Source organism: Grus americana, chromosome 6 (genome assembly GCF_028858705.1).
Source record: "Grus americana isolate bGruAme1 chromosome 6, bGruAme1.mat, whole genome shotgun sequence".
NCBI classification, from domain to species: Eukaryota; Metazoa; Chordata; class Aves; order Gruiformes; family Gruidae; genus Grus; species Grus americana.
Genome location: NC_072857.1, coordinates 43,617,175 through 43,640,929, shown reverse-complemented (window position 1 = coordinate 43,640,929; position 23,755 = coordinate 43,617,175). Strand labels below are relative to the sequence as shown.

The 23,755-nt window shown below is 52.6% G+C and overlaps 1 protein-coding gene across 4 annotated transcripts; it reads right to left on the bottom strand.

Moving 5' to 3' along the window:
• Positions 1–3,492: 3,492 nt before the first annotated feature.
• On the bottom strand, positions 3,493–17,363 carry LSS (lanosterol synthase). 4 transcript variants are annotated; one of them, XM_054830894.1, is made up of 22 exons: positions 17,271–17,363; positions 16,985–17,180; positions 16,757–16,895; positions 16,564–16,672; positions 16,035–16,156; positions 15,615–15,711; positions 14,674–14,809; positions 14,339–14,447; positions 13,870–13,988; positions 13,328–13,425; positions 13,174–13,201; positions 12,522–12,578; positions 11,726–11,797; positions 10,992–11,042; positions 10,695–10,844; positions 10,261–10,357; positions 9,953–10,058; positions 9,348–9,413; positions 8,843–8,923; positions 8,381–8,551; positions 7,834–7,912; positions 3,493–5,690 (listed from the first exon to the last, which is right to left on the bottom strand). In XM_054830894.1, the coding sequence occupies exons 1-22, from the start codon at positions 17,309–17,311 to the stop codon at positions 5,616–5,618; spliced, it is 2,199 nt and encodes a 732-aa protein (XP_054686869.1). In that variant the 5' UTR covers positions 17,312–17,363; the 3' UTR covers positions 3,493–5,615. The 4 variants fall into 4 exon arrangements, with proteins under 4 accessions (XP_054686869.1, XP_054686867.1, XP_054686868.1 ...); XM_054830892.1 differs by lacking the exon at positions 3,493–5,690 and adding an exon at positions 6,569–7,614; XM_054830893.1 differs by lacking the exons at positions 3,493–5,690; positions 8,843–8,923 and adding an exon at positions 6,569–7,614.
• Positions 17,364–23,755: the final 6,392 nt, after the last annotated feature.

The following is a 23,755-nucleotide window of genomic DNA, read 5'->3' as shown; positions in this document are numbered from 1 at the left end:
TGGAGCTACAGTGAAAGCTACTTTTACACCCTATCGCACAGCATGCCAACGTTTGCTCCTGTTTTGCTGCTTGCGACATCTGATGTACGTCACGCAGCTCTCCCACAAGAGGTGTTTCTATCAACACTTTTCTTTTTCATCGAGTTTCATGCTAATTTATGCATCTTTTAAGCACCTGCGAGTACTGTGCTCTCTTAAGGAAATGTATACAGCTATTACTTAGGCACTCCAACTGGATCTCTTAAAATTTGCTTAGACAAAAGAAGCATTTGTCTGAAGTGTTTTCTGAGTCAAAAGATTCACTTTAACCCAACAGTTTCTCGCTTCCTGCCATCACTTATTAGACATGTATTAATTTACTTTTAGGACACTAATTTCAGTGAGTTCAAGATGGTTAGGTATGTACCTAGACAAGAATATGTGGTGCTTGAAATGTAAATGACAAAAGGTATTTTTACAGAAAACATTTCTGCTGACATTCTGCCATTTCATAATACGGTAGTCACACTGTTAATGATGGAATTTAATTTAGAATTGAAATGAAGAAAAGGAATTAAGAAAATTTAAATTTCTGTCTTCATCTAGGCCAAATGTTTACAAATTAGAAAGCTGAGTCCGAACATCTGTTTAAATAATTGTGAAATCACTTTTTAGTTGTATTCTTAAACAAGATTCAGTAAGTGTACATGCCTAACTTTCTAGACTTCCAAGAGTTTGCAGTAAAGGAAGATACGCTAAAAATATGAATATGCTGTTCTCATTATGACTCTTTTGGCTCAAGAGGGAAGGGGGGGGGGGAGAGAATCTTACCTAGATGTGTTTATCATCAAATGCTTTGAAAGTGCCTATCTTAGAATTACCATGGAAGTTTTTATACTGTTACTAAATCTCTTCTAAAATAAACACTGAAATTCCTCCCCTACCTTTGGTAGGGGAGAAAGGGGAAAAACAACTTACCCAAAAGCCCCCACTTAGTGTTGATCTGTAATACAATTTTACCTGCTTGTATTTATAATTTCTGAGTGTGTGTATGCTCTTTATAGGAAGGTTTACCTTTTTTTTAGGACTGCGCTATTGCCATTTTTTTCAGGAAACAGGAAGTGCATTTTGCTTTTACTTTTGTTGACTCCTTGGCAGCTCTCAAATGTGTTTTATTTGAGTATTTGCTGGAGGCCCTGGTTTCCCTCTAAAAAGTCAGCCCAAACACAATTTGCTGATGAAATGGTTTTGAGATGTAGGCACATTACAGCACCGAAGAAGCAGAGAGATCCCTTTCTTTGTAATTATCAACAGTATTTAACAGACTTTTAATAAAGCACAAAGCTCTTTAATAGGTTGTCAGTAGCTTCTGTGGGAACAGGAGTTGAAGCAGCCGTTTGCAAAATAATTTTTTAGATTCTCTTCCCTGTTTCATCTGGGGCCTCTCAGTATAAGATGAACCATAACTGCTCTGTGGTTTCTTCTTCTTCCCATATACTTCTTAGATCCCTTTTTCTCATTTAAGTTATTGAAGAAGTCTACGCCAGGGGGATATAATTCCAAGTCAGCTGTAAATGTAATACAGCTGGGTGCTCTGTTCCCCTAGGCATCCACAGACTTGTCCTTACCTTTCCTTCTAGGTTCTTGAGGTGTGACTAATCTAAACAAACATAGGTTTCCTTGTCTAAATGAGTCGTTAGGCTCCTCTGGCTGTGGGAGTAAAGAAATGGGCCCCTCCAGGTCCAGTTACCTCATTCCAAAGCAGGTGCCTGGGGCAGAGACATCAAAGGTGCAAATCTCGCAGCCCCCCCCCCCACCCCTTCTTCATGCGAACAGCAGGGAGGTTCTTGGGTGACTTAGATCTCTGTGTTGCGATTTTTCTGAAGTGAAATGAATCCCACCCTGGCTGGCTGTTCCCTGCTACGCCCCAGCCATGCTTCTGACCCCCCTTCTGCTTTTTTCCTCCTTCAATTATATATATACATATGATATATATTATATATATTATAAATATATACATGCCCTATTTTATATATTATAAATATATTATATATATATTATATATTGTATAGTATAAATAATATGTATAGTGTATAATATGGAATATAAGTTATAATATTGTATATGATATAATAGATAATGTAATAATTCGATATAGAATTCACAATTGTACATAATTCAATATAATGATATATAATGGACCCCACCTGCCAGGGAGAAGCCGTGCTGGACTGCAGAGCCCAGAAGCCATCCTATGAGACCCCCGGGAAACAGCCCTGCCCGAGTTCTGCCCACAGGGCTGGGCTGAAGGGCACTTGTCTTTGCAGTTCCCATCTGTGGAGCTCAGGCTCCCACAGCAGCTTTGTCATCAAAGAGTGGAAGAAGCTTCTTCACCAGCTGCAGAGTGGCGGGGCACCTCCGGGACCTAGTTTCTGCTCTGCACTTGAAGTAGGACTTAATGGCACTCTCATCCCAACTGTGCGCACGCAGCCTCTGGGAAGAAGCCAGATGTTGCTGGTGTTTTCTGGTGGAAGGAGCTGAGAGTTTTCCTCTCTTGACCCAAGAAATATTTTCCTGCCTTCACCACAGTTACCACCCAAGAGTTTAAGGCAGATCCACTGTGAAATCCAAATGATGCCAAAGTCTGTGACAAATTTAAACAGGACACCAGAGATGTAGCTTCTACCTCTTCTCTGCTAAAAGCCACTGTTCTAATGAGACCCAGGGTAGTGACGCTGTCTCATGGCATTTACCTTTGCTTTTTCTAAAAAGATGGGCCAAAAAAATCACAACGGTTTGAAACAGAACAAAGCGCAGGCACAGCCTGTGATTACTTTTACAGCTTGAACAGTGGTTTTTAGTTGAATCCTTAGTTTTGTAGCAGTAGGATACGACACTCAGCTGCAGGGCCTCCCACCCCTCGTGCCATGGTGCTGTGCCAGCTCTTATGGACCTGCACACCTGGACAGCATGGTGACAGGGGCCAGGACGACACACGCTGCCACACACACAGCAGCTCTTAGGGGACTTCCAGCCTTCTCTGGGTGCCACTTAACCCCACTTGAGCACCCAAAGAGCTCCAGCCCCACGCCTTTCCTCTTCGCTAACCTGGGGAAAGGATTGTTTCCCTCTCGCCCACCTCTGCGGGGGCAGAGGCTGAGAGGCTGCGGCACTTGAGCTCTCCTCCAGCTTCATCTCCCAGCAGGTGACTAGGTGGCTGTCCCAAAATTTACACACAAGAAAATAATACTGAGGGGGGGAGGGGAGCAGCTTAAAATTTAAGCACAAAACCACTCCACTTTTCTTTTACTCAGTTCTCCCAGGATGTTCATCTTATGCAAATTTTCTCAGCCTGCGATAACAGGTGAAAGAAGTGCAAAAAGAAATGTGGCTGTGGCTGGGAACAACTGATGAGCGAAAAAGGAGGATATCAGTGAATGTTCAAATGTAGCTTAATTTTATTTTTTTTTATAAATGGAAGGCAAGATGGCAACCTTGCACAAGATAGTCCTAAGTTTTGGGGGTTTTTTGCCCTAAAAAGCAATGGTCCCTGAGGGTAGAAAGGCTGAACTGCTGGGGCTAGCAGCCATCTGCTCTTTCTTGAGTGCTATTGTTTACCTTGGCTACTCCTATGTAGAAATTAGGTTAAGAAATGATCATCACACAGTCATTCTGAGGTGGGAGTTTCTGGTTTCTTGAGGTGGGAGGGAAGGAGGAAGGATAGTTAATATTCAGAAAACCTCAGCAACTTTAAAACATTCCAGTTTTGGCATGCTGAATTTGAATGGAAGATTGGAGAACCCAAGTTTCCCAGCTTGTGCGTAGCCTGGCCTTTGAGTCATGACACCTTGGAGTACCTCACAGTTGGTATATAAAATAACACCTGCCCCAAGACTGTCATTTCAACAAAAGGCATGTCACTGCCCTAACCCAACCAGGGACCTGCTTGTCAGACACAGCCAAGAGGCTTCAAACCACAGGAGTGTCTAGGACAGCTTTAAAACATTAACTGACACCATCAAGACCTAAAATCCATTAAAACGGCCTTTATCTCATGCATAGGAAACAGCTTTCACACTCTCTTTAGGAATCATAATTACAATCTTGTACTCAACAGAGAAACCAAATTATTTTTAAAGCAAGACATGTTGGTTCTGTTTGTGGCAAAGATCTGCTCACGTTGCTGGAAAAGCTGACTGCCGCTGACCTGAAGAAGCAACAAGTCCAGCTTTCTAATTCCTGACTGAAAACCAGTCTCTTTTTTAAACTGATGAGCCCTATTTTGGAAATTGGTTCAAGAACAACTAGAGCAGCCGTGTGAAGAAAGAAAACTGCAAACTAACTCCACATGCCAAAAAAAAATGATGACAGCATGAAAAGAGTACTATTTAAGTACCAGTATGAGAGAAGTACTACCTGAGTATCAAACGTCTGGATTGTCATAGTAACTTTTTTGGTCTTTATCTCTCTTGTCTGTCTTGATAAAATCACGGTGTAAGAAAGTGCTGTTAAATCCTACAAGTGTAGAGCAGAATCTGGGTCCAAAGCCTAGGTGTTTCAGGATCCAGATGATTTGTGAACCCCATAAGAATTAGGCACTTCTATGTCTTTTGAGATCCAAGGAAAGCAGATCAGCCTGGCCAGATAGAGCTGCTGGGGAGTAGGGTTTGACATGATGGATGGATCCCAAATGACTGCCCTTATCCCCAGCATTGTAACATTGGTCCCTTCCTTGATGAGGCCAGTCACCTCACAAACAGGGACATAGACAAAGCGGAGACATTTAATGCTTTCTTCGCCTCTGTCTTTCACACCCCTGTTGGGCCCTGGGACCCCCAGAGTCATGACTGGGGGGGATGATAAACCCAGCTGACTCTGAACGCGTCTGCTGCTCCAGCTGGATGCACATAAGGCTCTGGGACCCAATGGGATTCATCCCAGGGTGCTGAAAGAGCTGTCTGAGATCAAGGGGTGTCTGGACAACGTGCTTACTCATACAGTTTAGTTTTAGGTAGTCCTCTGAGGAGCAGGGAGTTGGACTCGATGATCCCTATGGGTCCCTTCCAACTTGAGATACTCTCTGATTCTATGAGCCCCCTTTCTGCCTCTCACTCAGAAACAAGACAAATACAAAGTTCAGCCTGAAACCCCAAGCTAAGAGGTTTGTTTTACCTTTAGAGAGGACCTATTTGCTGTCTAGTACCTCTGCTTTATGTCATATAATGCTCCTCACCATGATCCTCCCACTGCAAAGCAGAGGGAACATTTTTCTGCTCTGAAACTGAAGAATTCCTGGAATCCCAAGGGAGGACAGAAAATAAATTACATTCAGCAGTTTATGGTTATAAAATTTGCAAGGCAACCTTGGTTTTGGTTAAAGGGAAATGTGTTCTCAAGCCACAACCTAGGTGGAAATCCAAACAGCCACGTCCTCTCAAAACACATGACTGGATGACACTTGAATCAGCTCAGTTTCAGCCAGAAGAAAGCTTAGTAACCGTCACTCCCTGCTCCTGATCTTGTGCAAAGATGGAAACAAAAGCATCCGTACAGGGCATAAATGCAACTAAATGGTATCTAACGTCACAAATCTTTGGCTCCTTACCAACCAAAATGTTTATAATGAAAATGGGATTTTAGTGATAAAACAGCTTCTTCTTTGCAGCTCTCCTAGGAACACCACGTTGCTTGGAGCATTGGAGATCAAGGAACTGTATACAATAAAAGACAAAAACCCCAAACTTGCAATAACATGTTGAAAGGATACTGTTTGTCTCAAGTTCCCCTACAATGATTTTAAAAAAACCCACAAAACCCCAAAATCAAAAGTACAACAAAAGCCTCTTCCTGCTTGTAATGGAGAGTATGGAGGTGCTTTACATGCAGAACAGCATCGCAGACAGGTGTAAAGGAATCCAGAACCGGAAAAGGCAATCAGGGCTGTCAAAACAGCCTGAGTTAAACTTGCTTAAATAAGCTTTTCTAGCTAACAACCTGGGCAAGAGGATAGAATACATGCTCAGCAAGCCTGCAGACCCTACCAGTCTGGGCAGGTGGAGGGTATGGTCCAGAGCGGGGGTGCTTTGCAGAGGCTGGAGAAATGGGCTGAACAGAAAGGTCTATGTTTCCATGGTTCTTCTACGAAGTTAGACCCAGGCAAGTACAGTATTTTGCCCATAGGATGGAATAACCCCATCAGCGGCACAGGCTAGCCAAGTGGCTGGCCAGCTGGCTGGGGAACAGCTTTGCAAAAATGGACTAGGGGTCCTGGTCAGCAACGAGTCCAAGAGAGTGCAGTCAACCACATACTGGGCTTACTCACATGAGTGTAAGTAGCAGATGGAGGGAAGCGATTGTTCCCTCAGCAGCAGTCAGCTGCTTCCTTGATTCTATTTTTCTGGGGCCAAAGGCATTGGTGGAGGGCAAAGCAGGCACAGGCTCCAAGCACAGCTTGCTTGTTGGTGGAGATGGTGCCCATACCACTGGGGACAGGTGACCCAAGCCAGGTTACAGGATGCTGCTGTGCCAGCTCCCCTCTGCGTGGGACACACACTGGGGCAGACCATAAGTAGACCAACACACCATTAAGTTTCATTTGCAACACCATGAGCAATTTATTAACCCATCAGTCAACACGACTTCAAACTCTGACAACAAAATGCGAATGCCCAACTGCACCATAGCCTGAGCAGGGGCACCTGCTGCGCTGGGGGAAGGCTGATGCCCAGGGACCCAGGATGTGCCCTGATGCTCATCACCTCAGTGCTTTCTGCTTCAGTTTCCCCCTTTTCAAAGTGGGAATGATGCTGGTTACTTCACCTGAGCGGCTCTGGGTAGTCTGGTGCCACCAGCTGGGGGACAGGATGGTAAGAAAACTGAGCCAAGCACTCCTCTTTCCCATCTGTCTGGGGGAGGACAGGTGCCCTTCCCCTCCACGCATGGGTTCAAGAGCAGAGAGCACTTCAAAGGCGGTCGCTGGCACCCACAGGACAGAGGCGGGCTCAGCAGGGATTGTGCAGTGCACCCCATCATGACGCTGCGCACAAGGGAGGCCCCAAATCCCGCACTCATGCCACAGATAGCCAACCTGGACAGCGTCAGGGGAAGATAAAGGCAGCCTCACTCTACCCGGAATGAGAAAGTCTGTCTAGATGTGTAAGACAACACAGCTTGGTAGCTTTCTCTTCTCAGATCCCCAAAGTGGTCTGAAAAGGCACTTCACTCCCCATCCCATGCGGGAGGATATACCTGGGAAAACCTTTAAATGTGGATTTTTAGAAGAGGTTCAGCAGAAAGCAGAGACTCTGCAGCACCATGGCAGCACTCTGTGGCACAGGCAGTGTTAAGATCAGCACTGAGATGTCCTATGCAGGAAACACCCCCATGGCCCCATGCAGCAGCCAGTATCTAAGACAAGTCAGAGGTCGTGGCATCTGCAATGGCCCAGGTTCAGGCAGACGAGGCCTCCTGCACCGTCTTCCCTGCCCCAGGCGAGGGTCTGGATTGCAGCTGCCCAGCAAGAGGGCTGTTGGGATGCAGCCGGCAGAAACGCCCCAGCGTCCAGATGGGGAAGACATTGCGGTACGCAGTGTAACTGATGGCACACGACTTGTTGAATACCCCAGCAATATTCTCCTGAGAGTGAGACAGAGAGCAAGATGGTATGGGTGACAGGGGACTGCAGTGTGTCCAGGATGTGGTGCCGAGCTCATTGCCTTCCTGAAGTACCCCACCAAAAGCCACACATGGCTTCCTTTCCAGGTGAAGGAAAGCACACCATTGCAATGGCTGCACAATGCCCACGACACCTGCAACACCAGAGAACTCCTTGGAAAGACAAGAGGAAAGATGTACCTGAGGCCAGTCCCCGTTGGGCAGCTGCTTATCAATCAACACTTTGATGCCCCTTTCCAGCACGTCGATGTCAGGGTACCTGCAAAGCATGATGGAGACGTGAGCACTCTTATCCAAACTGTCGGCAAATCCCCATCCATGTGCTTAGGGAACTCAACCACCTCCAGGCTGCCCTGAGCTTGTCCTAGGCATGTGGAGTGCTTTGGGAAGGCCCCTCACAATCTGAGGACACCAGACATTACGAAAACAGCAACCTTTTCCCAGGCTGGAGGCCTACAGTTGTGATCAGACAGACCTTTGCTTTGTGCTGGCTCACCCCTGCCCAGCATTATGAGCCTCACCGGCCCGTGGAACACTGTGCAGGCCAGTCCCTCATTGCAGGAGGCTCGTGACCCATGAGGTCACAGACACACACAGTTGGGTGCATGGCCCACACCAGCCAGGCCCAGGGCCCATGCCAGCTCTGCCACCTAGCCCAGCCTGTATTTCCCATTTCACTGAGCGCTCAGGGCCAGGGCGTGCCTGAAGAGGTGAGGGATGCTCCTACCTGACAGCCATGAGCCCCAACAGGGCCCAACACGTGTTGTGGATCTGCGATGTGGCGCTCTGCACATACGTGCGCTGCTCGCACGATTCAAAGTCCTCTCCCCACCCGCCATCTGCCATCTGCTTGGAGAGGAGGAACTGGCAGGCCTGGGCCACCTCTTGGCGTGCAGCCCTGTAAGGATGGGGCAGAGAATCAGACAGGACTGGGGACAGGGAACATTTGGATGCCCGTGTTTCCCAGCTGCAAACAGGAGCTGTGCTCTGCCCTGCCCACAGCTGGGACTGCCCCAAGAGTCTGAAGCTCAGGCAGTGAGTGTCCTGGTCATATCACAGGCACAGGATTTGGGAGGAGCTGTACCTGGTGCAGGGAGCCCACGCACAGCATCTGCCCAGCCCCACCATGGAGTCTTGCCCCGGCCCAAGAGGTAGGTAGGGGCAGGGGAATCTGAGAGTCCCTTCTCACCCATTGCGGTACGTGTGCTGCATACTGGCGAATGCCTCCAGACCAAACCAGGTGCCGTAAGTGAAACAAACCCCCCAGCTCCTAGGAGTAAAGGGACAGCAGTATTGTCAGGGCTGCAAGGCCCCTGGTAGAGGCAGGCTGCGACACAGCCATATTCACACCAAGAGCAGAGCCAGGCACAGAGCCGCAGCCTGCCTTCCCCTATGGTGCAGCCATGCCCAGTCCCACCAGCACCTGCTCCCAGCTCACTCAGGTGTCAGTAGACACTCTGGGACCAGAGAAGCTGGAGCCACCCTAGACCCCAGGGGTTGTCCAGGTGCCTGCTCTGCCTGGCTGCTCTGCCTGGCCTGCTCTCCTGGAAAGGAGCGCAAAGCACAGGAGCTAGAGGAGCATCGGCCCCTACTTCCCTTTTCCACAGATCCTGCCAGCCAGGAATGCTTGCCATCATGGTCCCTCTCACACTGGGGCAGCCAGGGGAAAACTGGACACTGGGAACACTGCTTACCCTTCCCATGACCCATCAGCTCGCTGCTTCTTACGACAGAAGTCCAGGCCCTTCTGCAGAGTCTCCCTGGCCAGGAAAAAGATCAAACTCAGTGGCTGCTTCATCAGGGGCATCCATTAGTCCCCCTGAGGCTTTGATGGGTCCCATTATTAGAGGGCTCAAGAGGCAAGAGCATGCAAATGGGCAGCCACGTTGTTCAGCATCTCAGGGTCAAACCATGCAGCAGGTGGGTGCTCTTTTACCTCTGCACGCAAGCAGGGGACCCAGCCTGTAGCTGGCTGCAAAATCAAGGCAACTGCGAAGTCAAGAGGCAGGGAGATCTCCAAGAATTTCCCCCAGCCTGATCCCAAACAGCCTATGCCCTGCTCCTTGAGAGAGGCTGGGCCCCAGGCTCTTGTGGGGGGCTCTGGTTAGGAGAAGTAACCTGCATCCCAGCTGTGCACACACCAAGGGCCACCACAGAGGCTGCTCCATGCCAGTGCAGAGGTCCAGGCAAGACCCCTGACAAGGCTCAGCAGGGGCTGTGCCAACAGAGGCCATGGCAGGCAGCGTGGGACATCGCAGCCTGTCTTCTCCCCTACCCGATTCTCATTTCAGTGCCTCACCTGATCTCTGGGGCTCTGTGCTCAGGGAACTTGTCATGGAAGTGTCTCAGTGCCTGCATGACAGCCGATGTGCACTCCACATAGGTGTAGTCGATCATGATGTCACCTGGCAGCAGGCGAAGGCTATCAGTGCAACAGTCCCTCCACCAGGGAGCCTCCGAGCCACTCACTGCCAACCTCTCCCTTGGACTCAGGGCACACTTATCTCAGAGGGGCCTTGGGCAAAGCTGGGCACCCACTGGGCACAGCAAGGCCAGTCTACTGTGTCCATTCAGGGGATGAACCAGCCCCCACGCAGCTTCCCTTACCAAACACCTCTGAGGGGTTCAGCAGCTCCAGCAAGTGGCCTCCTCGTTTGGTTTCGTATGTGGCAAAGCCTCCATCCGAGTTCCTCATGCTCAGCAACTGCCCAGACAAGCAGAGAGGGGTTGGGACTGGCTCGCAGGCAGTACCACCCCCGTCTGGCCCCAAGCCAGGTGTGAGGACAAAGTCAGACCCACGAATCCATGGGGTTGGCAGACAACCCAGGTCCCAAACTGCATTGACAAGCAGGCCCAATCTGGACCATTGCATTATGTCACATATGTAGCTCCATATCACAGTAAATATGGTGTTGCCATACCAGGCCATAGTAACAGCTTAGTAATGCCAGATTTAACAACTCATCTGGCCTTGACCTCTCTTATTTTAGCTTGGTTTAGCTGCCCGTATTTCACTTGGCCCTAATTTTTGCAGCACTTACCACATTCACGGCATCAAAGAGGCGCTCAGGGGGGACAAGCTTGGCTATGAAGGGGCACTTCTCCTGCAGCAGCATAACTGACTTCAGCCCCTCTGCTGTGCAGTCTGCCACGATCCAACCACAGTCTCGGGTGCTGAAGGGGAAGCCACCCTGGAAAGGGGTCAGGAAGGCTCAGCACCTTCCCCTGACCTGTTCTGTTCTTATAAGGGGAGAGGTGCTGTCCTTCATTCCCATCCCCTCTGCCCAAATCCCTGTCCCATTCACGCGTCCTTCAGAGACCAGTTCCAGTCATCGTACCTTATTCATATGGCGATAATATTTCTGGTAGTCAGGTGGGTTCTCTGGGATCTGCGGAAGACAAGAAACAAGCGAGGGCAGGCTGGAGGTGCCCAGCTGGAAGGACCATGGGCTGAAACCACTGCAGATGCACAACTGTGTGGGACTGGGCACCACCTGTCTTTTGCTGAGGGAGGTAGACAGGTCAGCTGTAGAGCAGGGAGTGCTGAAGAGAAATCACATTTTGGCCTGGTTTCAGCAAGTGTTGCTAAAATCCCCTCTTTGGGTGCTTTCCTGCCAGGGGGCCATCTGCTTTCAGTACTTGCATTGGCAGCAAGACCTATGACTGCATCTGCACTAAGCTGCTGGTGACCCCCACTTGAGCCACTGGCCTGGCGAGCAGGAACTGAGCTCACGCAGTCACTAGCTAAGGAGTCTGGATTTCCCAGAAGGGTGTCTTAGACGTGTGGGCACCAGGACAAAGGGCAAAGAAGCCTAAGCTCTCAGTTTTCCAGCCTCTCTTAGCCCAGGCAGCCAACCCAAACAGCCCTGGGCCTGGCGAAGGTCCTCTCCAAGCTGCACAGATGGCTCCCAGCAACAGGGAGCAGAAAACAGCAGGCTGTCCCTAAGAGTTTGCTAGTCCAGCCCTTCGTAAGAGCTCTTCAGAAGACAACAGATGCATCCAACAGGTCTCCAGAAGCAGCCAAGTCTGCACAGCCAGCATGTGAGAGACGCCACCAACTTGCTCTGCTCACCTGGGTGAACCGGAGGAACTCATAGGCATTTTGGAGGCAGGACGTAAATTCAGGCATCTTCTGGGCTTCTGCCTAGAAACAGAGGTGCTCAGTCAGCTGTCAGCAAGGAGTTGTGGCCACCAAACATGCCCTTCAGGAAGAAGAGGATGTGCCAGGAGCTCGCTGACCTGCTGATCTAGGTGCCATTAATGCCTGGCCCTTCATATAGCACTTTCTGTATGTTTGCATCCGTGCTCCTTTTACTGTTTCCATCACAAACCTCTACAGTGAGAACTTAATCAACAACTGTTGCCGGCATCACTGAGAGATATTTGCGTGACCAGGTTAGAGCCTTACCTGGGCAATCACAACACCCTCCAAAAAGCACAACCACCACAGCTGTCTCTGCCCCAGTGCAGGAAAGCAGGAGACCTGCACATTGTCCCTGCCAAATGGCAATGCTCCAGGGCCAAGCAGAGCAAGGAGGAAGGGCCAGGATTTTACCACAAGACTGCAGCAACTGGGAAGCCTAAACTGACCCGCTCAGCCAGCGCTGTGGCCTCTTGCTTCAAAAGCAGCTGGCAAAGATGAGCTGTACCAGCTGTGCTGGGCACTCTGCCTACCAGAGTAGCACTCTGCCTACCACGGCTGAAGTGGGCTCTGAGATGTGTGTTTGCCTGGCTCGGTCATACGAAGCAATGCCGGAGCTGGCACAGCAGAAGTCTGAGGGGACGCACAGTAGGAGCTGCTGGAGCAGGGGACATGCCAGGAGAGACCATTTTCCCAAGGCAGCACATAGCACTGAGGGGTGCATTACCTCCAGGAAGGCTTGGATGGCAAAGGCAGTGTCCCAGAGCTGGGATCCATTTGTGCCCTGGAAGAGAGAAAGTCAGTAGTGAAGGGCAGGTGCTGGCAGCAGCCTGACCCAGCTGTGAGGTCTATGGGACAGCTTATCCCCCCTCCACTACCCCCACTAGCTCCCTCCACCCTGCGTCTGTTTTATGTCACCCAGCATCACGGCTGAGGTGCTAGCATAGAGGGGACAGATGCAACAGCAAGGCCATAGGAAATGAGACAGTTGCTTCAGCCTGCTCTGTGCACAGCCAAGACAGGAGAGGTGGCTAGCAATAAGGAGCAGAGGGACACAACGGCTATGAGAGAAGCAACATGCAGTACCAGGGGCCTGTCTTTTTCACCCCCTTCTCCCAGGACCCATGGGGATAAAGGGGGTGGAGGCCTAGAGCTGCCCCCCCCTCAGCTCACAGTCACAGAGAGGCAAACTAGCAGGATGCCCACTACTCACTCCTGGCACAGCCAGGGGAGGTGGCAGAGACAGACAAGACCACCAAGCACCAAAGGCGAGATGCCAGGAGCTCAGGCCCAGGATGAACAAGCTGTCCCATTATTCCATGGGCTGCCCCAGCATGCCAGGGTCCCTCTGTCACAGCTGAACTCCTACAGCACTTCACCTGCATCTTCATGCCGTCAAGGCCCAGCCTGTGGGGAGGAGAGAGCACAGTGCTGCAGCGCAGGCACAGCAAGAGTGCCAGGAAGCAGGTTGGGAGCCACTCCACAGTGATCAGAGCCCTACGCTGTGCCAGCTGGGCCACACTCATCCCTTACCAGAGATAGTCGGGGATCCTGGAAACATGATCCTGAAAAGCTGGAGAGTTCTTCCCATCCACGAACCAGCGGACCAGCATGTTGATCGTCTTGGAAATCTGCCAAGAGCAGCACTGTCACTGCTCTGGATAGAGCTTCTTCCAGCCCCAGAGAAATATATCCCTCCCACCCAGCATAAAGCCATCTAGAGGTAGTCCCGGGCTTAATGTCAACAGCTCCATCTGTGGCATCACTCAGCATAGCTGAGTTAGTGGGGCATGAGAGTGCTGTGAGATTACTCCAGAACTTCCCCTCAGATCATTTCCCCGGACCACAAGGAGAAATACCCCTCACCAGGGCCACAGCTGTCTCTATGCCCTCTGTGCATCTTCTATGCCCGGTTAGCATTAACCTCTTGAGCATTATAAGCAGCAGGAGTTGTGCCTGAGTAAAATCTGGTGATTATAGTTACATGCCACAATTGCAAAGGGCTGAGGGGGCACAAGTTGATCCCTAATGAGCAAAGGGCAACATCTTTAAAGGATCAACAGCAAGTGTCCTACCGGCCCAATGCTGATGCACTTGGTGAATCTGTCATCAGCTTTGATGTGGTCGTACAGCTCTGTGATGGCTCGCTGTCGCAGGTGAGTGCTGTGGTGGGCTTCATACACATTCATGATGGCTACAGGAGAAGAAAGGGACATGCAATGAAAAACCCTGCTCATGTGATGACCAGTCAAGGAAAGCATGGGAACTGCTCTGCAGTCTACAGACTGGCCCAAGGATCTGGGCACAGGGCCCTGCTGCTCTCAGGGAGGGAGAAGCCCAAGGATCACACAATCCATGTCCCCACTCCAGCTCCAGGGCATACACTGGTAGCTGGCAGTAGACCCTAAAGAGCCCCCATGGTACAAGGCAGCTTCAGTTCCCCTACCACCAGCTCACATGGCAAGGGCCCTTCCACCCCAGCCAACATCACACCATGGGCAACCCCCAGGAGCCAGCTGTGCGGGCTGTACACATCACACTCACCATAGGCAACCCCCAGCAGCCAGCTGTGCGGGGTGTACACATCACAGGCAGCCACATTGTTCCTCTGAGCTGGCCAGTCTATGCTGGCGTAGTCTTGCACGTACAGCTCCTGGCACAAGATAACAACGGGCATCAGCCTGGCAAGCTGGGAGCAAGCAGCCAGAGGCAACTTACTGCTGAAAGCTGTCTCCACTGCCTGGACAGAGAGACTGTGCAGGTATGAGACTGGTCACTTCATAAGCCAGAGGCTGGCCCACAAGGATATAGCTGGCACAGCAGGTGGTCTGCAAGCCACGTTTCCTTGTTGGGGAGCCCCAGCAGGGTCAGCTCCTTACCTGCCGCAAGCTCCGTATGAGCTCGTCCTCTTCTGCTGACAGACGCCTGGCGTAACAGTAGCTCATGGGGAGGTAAACCTGGCGGCAGTGACACCAGAGCCGGGACGGGTGGGCTGGGAACCACGTAGGAAGCAGCCTGTTTGCAATAGAGAAGGTGCTACTGTGATGAACAAGGAGGGCCAAGGGCAGCACGGAGAGACGTGTGCTGACAGGGGGATGCCCGGAGCCAGGTGTGCCTTTCCCTATCCTCTGTACCAGGCCTGCTGCTGCTGCTGGTACAGTTGCAGGCGAAAAGAAGGGAATATCCTCCCCAAGAGGGCTGCTCCCTTCCGACCAGGGCCAGCAGACACTGATCCTGGCCCAGCTGACACAGGGCAGGGAGGATCTCAAGAGAGGAAGGGGGGCCAGTCAGTTCAGGGGCCCCACTCCTCCCCATGAGCAGAGGCCCAGACTGATGGTTAAGTGCACTTGATGACAAAGCACCAGCAGCCCTTGGTACTGTGCAGCCCCTGATTTTCCCCAGTATGACACTTTCCCTCTCTGACACCCAGCGGCCCTCTGAGCGATCGGAGAGGATACAAGTGAGGGTTAGAGCTGGCAGCCTGACATGTGGCTGTCCTGTCCTGCTAGGGCCAGTTCTGGCTGGCCACAAGAGCAGAAGATACTGGTGGCAGGCAGGGAGCACTCAGATGTATCAGGGAGCCCATGGGTAAAGCTAACAGGGCTGAGCTCTGGCATCTCCCTGTGGCGCAGTGTTCAGTGCTATCCACCCACTGGTTGGCCTTGCTCTGGTCTCCCAGCTGACAAGCAGCCTGAGCACCCCCAGTTCCAGGCCACAGCTGGAGTTATCCCAGCAAACACCAGCGCCTGGGACAGCTCTGGGTTGAGACTGGTGGCAGGACTGACGACACCCCTACCTCCACATCAAGGGCAGCACATACCACATCTCTGGGAGAAGCGTGTTCATTCCCTCCCAGCTGTAAACGTTCAAGACAGACAGCCAAAACTTCCCCCACGAAGGGATTCCCACAGCACCTCCTGCAGAGACCAATATCTGCTTTCAGGGTTAACACAACCATGCCAGCTCCCTGTTTTCTTCCCCATCGCAGGGTCCACTTTTCCCCGTGTTTGGGAGCATGCCAAAAGGGACATGAAAAAGGGCAAGCAGGCAATGGTACAAAAATGTAACACGCTTTCCCATCATTAATTGAAAATGCACGTGGCATCAAGGGCAAGCAAGATCAACAGGTCCTCCACTACCAGGCAGCCCCCCATGTTTCACACTGCCCTCAGGTCCAGTCAGACCTCTCCCACCAGTGTACCAGCCCCACAGCTGCTGCGCTGGACACAATAGAGCTGACCTTTGCTGTGCAGGTTGACACGGGCCCGCACAACGTCAGGGTCATCTGGTCCGAGCCCCAGGATCCTCAGAGCTACGTAGTTGAGTGCTGTGCCAAACACTGTCGATTTGTCTTCCACATGCCTGTCGTGCATACACAGAGATGGTGTAGCCTTTAGCCAGTTATTAGCATTAGCCAGACATAAACCACTGCACAGAGGGTTGGGGTCTTTGTCGGGGTGAAGTGGGATGCCAGGGGTGACTGTGGAAAAGGGGAGACTCAACTAACCCACGAAGAAACATTGCTCTGCACTACCCTGTTGCATATGATGCTTTGGGATATAGCACCAAAGAGGAGATGCAGCCAGACCTGATGCTCCAGACACCTCTGTGACAAAAGGTATGCCTGGAGTGCTACACAAGCAAGTCCAACCACCCAGAGGTATGACAGTTGCCAAGTCCCACTCCCCAAGCCCGGGCAGATTTGACAGCAGCTCCAAGGGCTGGACTGGGGAGGAGCCATCACTAAAAGCATCATCTTTGCTACTCACAAGCCCCATCCTCCATCCGGGAGCTGCACAGAACGCAGATAGCGCACCATCTCTTTCCGAAACCCCTCTGGCAGCTGGATCTTGGTGGTGTGGCACGTGATGAGGAGACCTGGAAGATCAGACAGGCTGGCTCTTGTATGAAGCCCAGCGCGGCACAGTCACCCCTCTCAGGAAAGCGCCCCGCGAGACCTACCTGGCAGGAGGAAGAGGGGCCCGCCGTAGTCGCCCGCCCAGTGCCCGTCCTCGGCTTGCAGGGCGGCGTAGAACCGCATGCCCTTCTGGGCAGCCTCCCGGGATGTGCCCGCCGCCGGCGAGGGCCGCAGCGCCTCGCCCTGCGGGGAGACGGCGCCTCAGCCGGGGGTGCCCCTGGGCCCGGGCCCTGCCGCCCGGCCCCCGCCCCGGCCCCCCCCCCGCCCCGCACCGTGTCCAGGCCGAGGCTGTGCTCCTCCAGCGCCGTCTGCGCCCGCCGCTCGCCGCCCGCCTCGCCGTCGTCGCCATCGCCATCGCCGTCGCCCAGGTAGCGCCAGCGCTGCCGGCCGCCCTCGCAGCGCAGCCGCCAGGCGGGCAGCTCTGTAGCCGCCGCCGAGCGCCACGGACCGCCGCGCCGCCGCACCGCCCTGCAGGAGTCGGGCGCCGTTAGCCGCGACCGCCGCGGCAGCTACCCCCGCGCCGCCCCGCCGGCTCCCCTCCACCGCGCCGACACCCACCCGCCGTCCGCCGCCATCGCCGTCCCCCTCCGCGTCCCCATCCCCACCACGGCCGGGCCGGGGCCGGGGCCGCACCGCTCTGGGCCGACATCGCCTCACGGGCGGCAGCCAATGGGGCCTCGCAGCCGGGCCGACAGCCCCGCCCCCGCCCCAAGCCCCGCCCGCGCGGGGCGGTGCCAGCGGCGGGTGACGGAGGCTCCTGGCCGCGGCCGGCGCCGCTTGTCGGAGGTTGTTCGCCCCGGGGCGGGCGGCAGCGCGGCCTGGGGGCGGGCCTGGGGGCGGAGTTGGCAGCGCCAGGTCCCGGGGTGAGCCTTACCGCAGCCTCACACAAAGCCGTGTCAGGTGGCTGTGGGTTACAAAGGTGCTCTCACCTGGCCAGTAACCGCCACACCACCCTTTTGTCTGGGGGGGCGGCAGGAACCTGCCGCCTGCCTGTCCCTGTTGGCCGTGGCACAGCCGCGCCCGTGGTGTTGTCAGAAGTGCTCTGCCGGCCCCAGCAGCCACCACGGGCACTACGTGCACTTTTATTTAAACCCAAGAGCTCTGAGTTTCCCTGTTCACCAGACTCCCTTGCGGGCTGGTGCACAGACCCAGTGGAGGTGATGCTTTGTGAGGGCCGGCAGGCAGCCCGGCAGGGAAGGGGGATGTGGAGGGGAGCAGGTGACAAGCAGCAAGAGCAGGAGGTCGTGGCGGTGCCAGACAAGCAGGTGGTTGATAAAGATGGACACCCACCCAATGGAGTGGGCATTGGTCATGTTTTACTGCCTAGCAGTGGTGGTTCCTCCTGAGGACCCACCACGGGCCACCAGCCCAGACTCAGTTCCACCGGTATCACTCTTGGACACGCAGCCCCAGATGTACAACCAGCTCCAATGCCCAGCCCCAGGGCATGCCATGGTGTTGCTTCCCCTGGCTCCATGGGGACATGCCACTGCATCCATCCCCGTGCACATCTCCCTCCTTGCGGCACCTCCTGTCATGGGGATGTCATTGCCCTGCCAGCAGCCAGGACTCAGCTCTTCCATCCCACGTGTCTGCCCCAGGCACAGAGACAGCACTCACTTCCCCAGGACCTGCAGACCCCAATAGCTGCCCTGTCCCTTCGGGTGACAGCGCCAACCCTGAGAGTGACTGTCCCCACCTCTCTGCAAACTCAAAGCCCAGGCATGCGGTTTCCACCGTTAATGGAAATAATAAACCAACTCCAGCCGAGCCTGGGTGCCCGGCCCACACCCACATCCTTGTGGACCATGAGGGGCTGGGGACACCATGTCTTGGTGCAGCACCAGCCATGGGGACGGTGCACCCTGACCCACGGGCGCCCGTGCTCCCACCGCCCCCGTGTTCCCTGGCTGCCCTGCGCCCTGCCAGGCACTGCTGCCTCAGGGAGCAGCTTTCACTCACCAGATCTGCAGAAAAGCTCCTAGCAGAGGCAATGCAGGCAGCAGGTGACACCCGTAAAACAATTTGTTTTGCTTTACAGGTGCCGTAACCATTGGGCTACAGCAGAACAGACAAGTGGCACATCCTGTCATGGGCACAAGGGTCTGCCAGCCCTTATAAAAACACCATCAGGGCTGGGGTGAGGATGGGTGGTTGTTTCACCTTGGGATGGGGGGAGTCAGGCATCCCCACTGTGAACCTGCCTTGATGTCCTGGGCATGGGTGCAGTGTTGGGGGTGGGGGAGTGTCACCCTCCTGCAGGTGCTGCCGTGGGACAACAGTCCATGAGGAGGGGGCAGAGCTCCTCCTGTCCCAGCAACATGCCCCCATCTCTCTCCTAACACCCCCAGTGCTGTCCCGTGCTTGGCAGCGCTCCCTGCCCGGGCCAGTGAGCAAGTGGTTTTTAGCCCAAGAGGATGGGCTGAAATGATGGAGGTACGAACTCCACCAGGCACACGGGTGGTTGGGAAGGGGTTAGCACCCTGCTGAAACCCAACAGGAGTGCGGGGAGGCGCAGGAGGAGCCAGAGAGCCCTCGAGGTCAGACGGACACTTGGGGACGCGTTGCTGGCAGAACCGTGCAGCCCAGGGATGTCAGGGACTGCTTTGCAGGAGGAAGGCCTAAACTGGGCTGCAAATGGGATTTTGTGGGACGGAAACATGCCTGGCTTGCAAACCCTCCCAACACAGGCTGGGGCCCTACAGTCGCATTCCAGAGCTGTGGGGACACGGACTTAAAAGCGTGCATTCTCAGCACAGATGAATTCCCTTTTCCTTTCCTCCTGCAGACATCGGGTTTTTTACTGTCCCCATCCCTCCAAGGAAATGCACTGGTTTTATTACACACTGCTCTGGGAAGGAAGCACATGAGCCTGAGATGCTTTACTTGCTGCTGTTGTGTGTTGGAAGGGCTGGGTAGGAATTTAATGTGTACTTGTTTATATATGGTGATAAAATGTCTTCCTGCTGCCTTTCAGAGCGACCTGGCTTCCCTCCTACTGCAGAGTGGACACCAGATCAGCTAAGCCACGGGAAAGTTCAAGTTGAAAAACCCAAATTCATGGCTGTAAATACTAGTGATCAAAATTCAACCTCGACTCTAAGGCCGTGGAGGCAGGGACTACCTCCCTGTCTGTGCACCGCCTGGGACAGCAGTCCCCAGGGGCCTCGGGGAGCAAGGGGGCCCAGGGATAAAAGAGCTACTCCCAGATGTGGCACCTGTCAGCACCCCAGGACTGAACCATGCCTGTGAATTAACGCTTACTCTAGTCACTCACTTCAAGTTGAACTTAAAATGCTCCTCTGCTAGCAAATAACCTCAGGGATTATTTGGAGAGGATACAGTAATTTTATTTGGGAATTATAGAATTAATTTGCTGTTTATTTTATAAGCTAGGCTTAGCACACACACAGGTTCAGCCCTGGCTGTGTTCAGTAACAGCAGAATTTTGTCCAAACGACTAACGGTGTTGAAGTCCTCCCAGGGGGTGTCATGGCATGAGGATAACACCTGTGGCTTGTGCCTCATACCGCTGGTCCTCACTAGGGAGAGCTGTGTTGCTTCTCTTGCACAGTTTAAATGGACAAAGGGAACTCTAGAAGTTCAGTGATATGGGTGTTGCATTTGGAGCTTAATAGCCTGTCATTTATTTTTCGTTTAAGAAAAAAAAAGATTGTCATAATGAATCTGCCTGAGACGAGCTTCATGTAACTATTTCCAATTCCTTGCGGATACCAAAATCTTCAGATAATTTATGGTAATATTTGCCTAAAGGCAGTGATGGAAGATGATTTTATTTTTCTGTCTCTATACAACCTGCCTGCCTTAGAAATTCCATTTTAGTTATGAAACTTTTATTTTTAATAATCGCCAAACTGTTACCTGGGCATTAATTTTATACTAGTTTTTATATGCCTGCGGTTTAGACCACAGTTGACAGTGGCGTTCCTCAGGGGTCGGTACTGGGACCGGCACTGTGTAACATCTTTGTCAGCGACACAGCGGTATTGAGTTCACCCTCAGCAAGTTTGCTGATGACACCAAGCTGTGTGGTGTGGTCGACACGCTGGAGGGAAGGGATGCCATCCAGAGGGACCTTGACAGGCTTCAGAGGTGGGCCCGTGCAAATCGCATGAAGTTCAACAAGGCCAAGTGCAAGGTCCTGCACATGGGTCAGTGCAATCCCAAGCACAACTACAGGCTGGGTGGAGAATGGATTGAGAGCAGCCCTGAGGAGAAGGACCTGGGGGTACTGATTGATGAGCTGGCAGTGTGCGCTTGCAGCCCAGAAAGCCAACCATGTCCTGGGCTGCATCAAAACCAGCGTGACCAGCAGGTCGAGGGAGGGGATTCTGCTCCTCTACTCCGCTCTGGTGAGATCCCCCTGCAGTGCTGCATCCAGCTCTGGGGGCCCCAGTACAAGAAGGACATGGAGCTGTTGGAGAGAGTCCAGAAGAGGCCACGAAGCTGATCAGAGGGCTGGAGCACCTCTCCTATGAGGACAGGCTGAGAGAGTTGGGCTTGTTCAGCCTGGAGAAAAGAAGGCTCCAGGGAGATCTAATTGCAGCCTTCCGGTACCTGAAGGGGCCTACAGGAAAGATGGTGATGGACTGTTTATCAGGGAGTGTAGTGACAGGACAAGGGGTAAGGGGTTTAAGCTGAAGGAGGGTCGATTTAGATTAGATGTTAGAAAGAAATTCTTTACCGTTAGAGTGGTGAGGCACAAGCACAGGTTGCCCAGAGAGGTTGTGGAGGCCCCATCCCTGGAAGTGTTCAAGGCCAGGTTGGATGGGGCTTTGGGCAACCTGGGCTAGTGGAGGGTGTCCCTGCCCATGGCAGAGGGGTTGGAACTAGATGATCTTTGAGGTCCCTTCCAACCCTAATCATTCTATGATTCTATGACAGGGTAACGCTCTGTTCCTGTTGTTTGTGGGTGCTCTGCTTGCTGGAGACATTAGAAGTTGAAAGTGTTCCCGAGACAGGGATGCCGTCAGCTCATAAAAGCAAATGCCACAACAAACCAACCCCAGCACACAAGACTCAGTTCACAAGGTCTTATCTGCCAACTGCTATTTGTTATGCCGCTAGAGTAAACATTGCAAAGGTACTTTAAAGCCATGGGATATCGTCTAGTTTGTATTAAAAGGGATCTGATCAAAGGGATTTTACAAACCATGGTTTAAATATGGCTGCTGCTGCTTTGAGAGAAGATAGGCCTGAAATGGTCACTGCTGCGGCAGAAATAGTTTAAGCAAAAACACGGGTGTTTTCAAATCATCTAAAACACCACCACCACCCCCCCCCCCCCGGTTTCCTCCATCCCTGTTAAGGTAACTTGGCTCCACGCAGCAAAGGATGGGAGCCTCCAGCACCCTGCTCCACCAGCAAGCCCACAGCCCTCTCCCGCTGGGGCTGCTGCCTCTACCAGGGGCCCAAAAGACACTCCGGATTGATGTTGGAATGCCTTCTCTCGGCACAGGTTTGATGGAGAAGATATTCATATTTTCTTTTAAATGAATTTAAGAGTAGTCTTGTTTCAGCTGAATTCAGCCAGCGACTGACCTAAGCTCAAGGCCATGTTTCAGACAAGGTAAGAGTGTCCCAGTGTTTTCAACTCCAGAGAATTTGTTGCAGTGGCAGCAGCACTATTCGGTGCTTTCTTAAGGGGTCACAAAAACTGCCAAATGACAGAACCTGGTGGACCAGCAGCAAGGTCCAGAGCTGCTCCTCTGCAATCCTCGTGCACGATGTGCTGGGAGGACAGTGGGGGAATGAAGGGAGTGGGGGAAATGGCAGTTAGCCAGAGCCCAGGATTTGTAAGATGAAGTGGATGTAAAGCTACTTCTGCTTGTGATTCCCGAAAGGGAGGCACCATCGTAACGTTACCAGTCTGTTCTATATGGGCAGAAAAGCCTGCCCAGTCTCTCCTCATCCCCAGGCAAAGGCAGAGGTGATGTTTGCATGGGGCTGGCAGAGACAGTGCAGGGCCAGTGGGTCTGTCCCTCCCAAGGCAGACACAACCCCTCGGGCCCCCTGGACATACATGCAGGGCATTAAGTGGGGCCCATCACCTTCCTCCAACAACTGCAACAAGCACCAGCCCAGTTCCCAAATGTGTCCTGGCATTTCTGCTTCTCAGCATCATTTGAGGCTTTCCATGAGGACCCTAGTTCATCTCTGCTGCCATGTTTGTTGCTTCAGTGACCATGGCACAGAGCCGGGAACCTGCTCTCTGCAACACTGCTCTGTGTGCTGGGACTACGAGCACAGCCCTGCGGAGGCAGAAGCAGCTTCTTCCCCCTCCCACCCAAATTCCTCTGCTTTCATTGCTTTTTTCTCCCAGTTCAGTGACCACCAGCCTTTGTCTCGTGGTCTGGCAGAGCCTGGTGCCACACACACCAGAGAGACAAAGAAATACACTGGCTTTTCTCCCTGAGCCTGCTATGAAGAGCCCACATTGTGTTTTACTGGGGAGAGAGAGACAGGCAGAGGACTGAAGTGTTTTGCTCTGCCTTGGGCTCTGTAAAACCCTCTGTTTCTTTAAACACATCAGCCCTCAGGTGACCCTGAGGAAAGGAGCCCAAGGTTACAGTCTCCTCTTCAAAGATCAGGACCATGAATTTTAAAATAATGGGAGCAGCTCTTTGGGCAGCACTAAAGGTGCAGCCAGCTCTCAGCCCCACCCCCATGCCCAGACCTCTTGAGCTTTCACAGGCTGGGTCAGGGATGACCCTGGAGAGCCGTTCTTGCTAGGATACAAGCCTGGACAAGGATCAGGGAAGTCACCTGGAGCTGCTCATTAGTAGAGGCAGGAAAGGGCCAAGGTTTCTGATGTTCATACCTGATCCTGCTGCTACTTCCCACCCTATCAGACAGTGCAGCCTTCCAGATCATTCCCTGTAAAATACAGAAGTCAGAATGATTTCGGGTAAAATGGCCAGTAAGAATAAGCAGGAAAGACTGTTCAGGTTTTGATCTGCCAAATGCTAATGTTTCTGTTCTGTTTTAAGAAAAGGTCACTTTCAAGAATGACATCAGAAAAT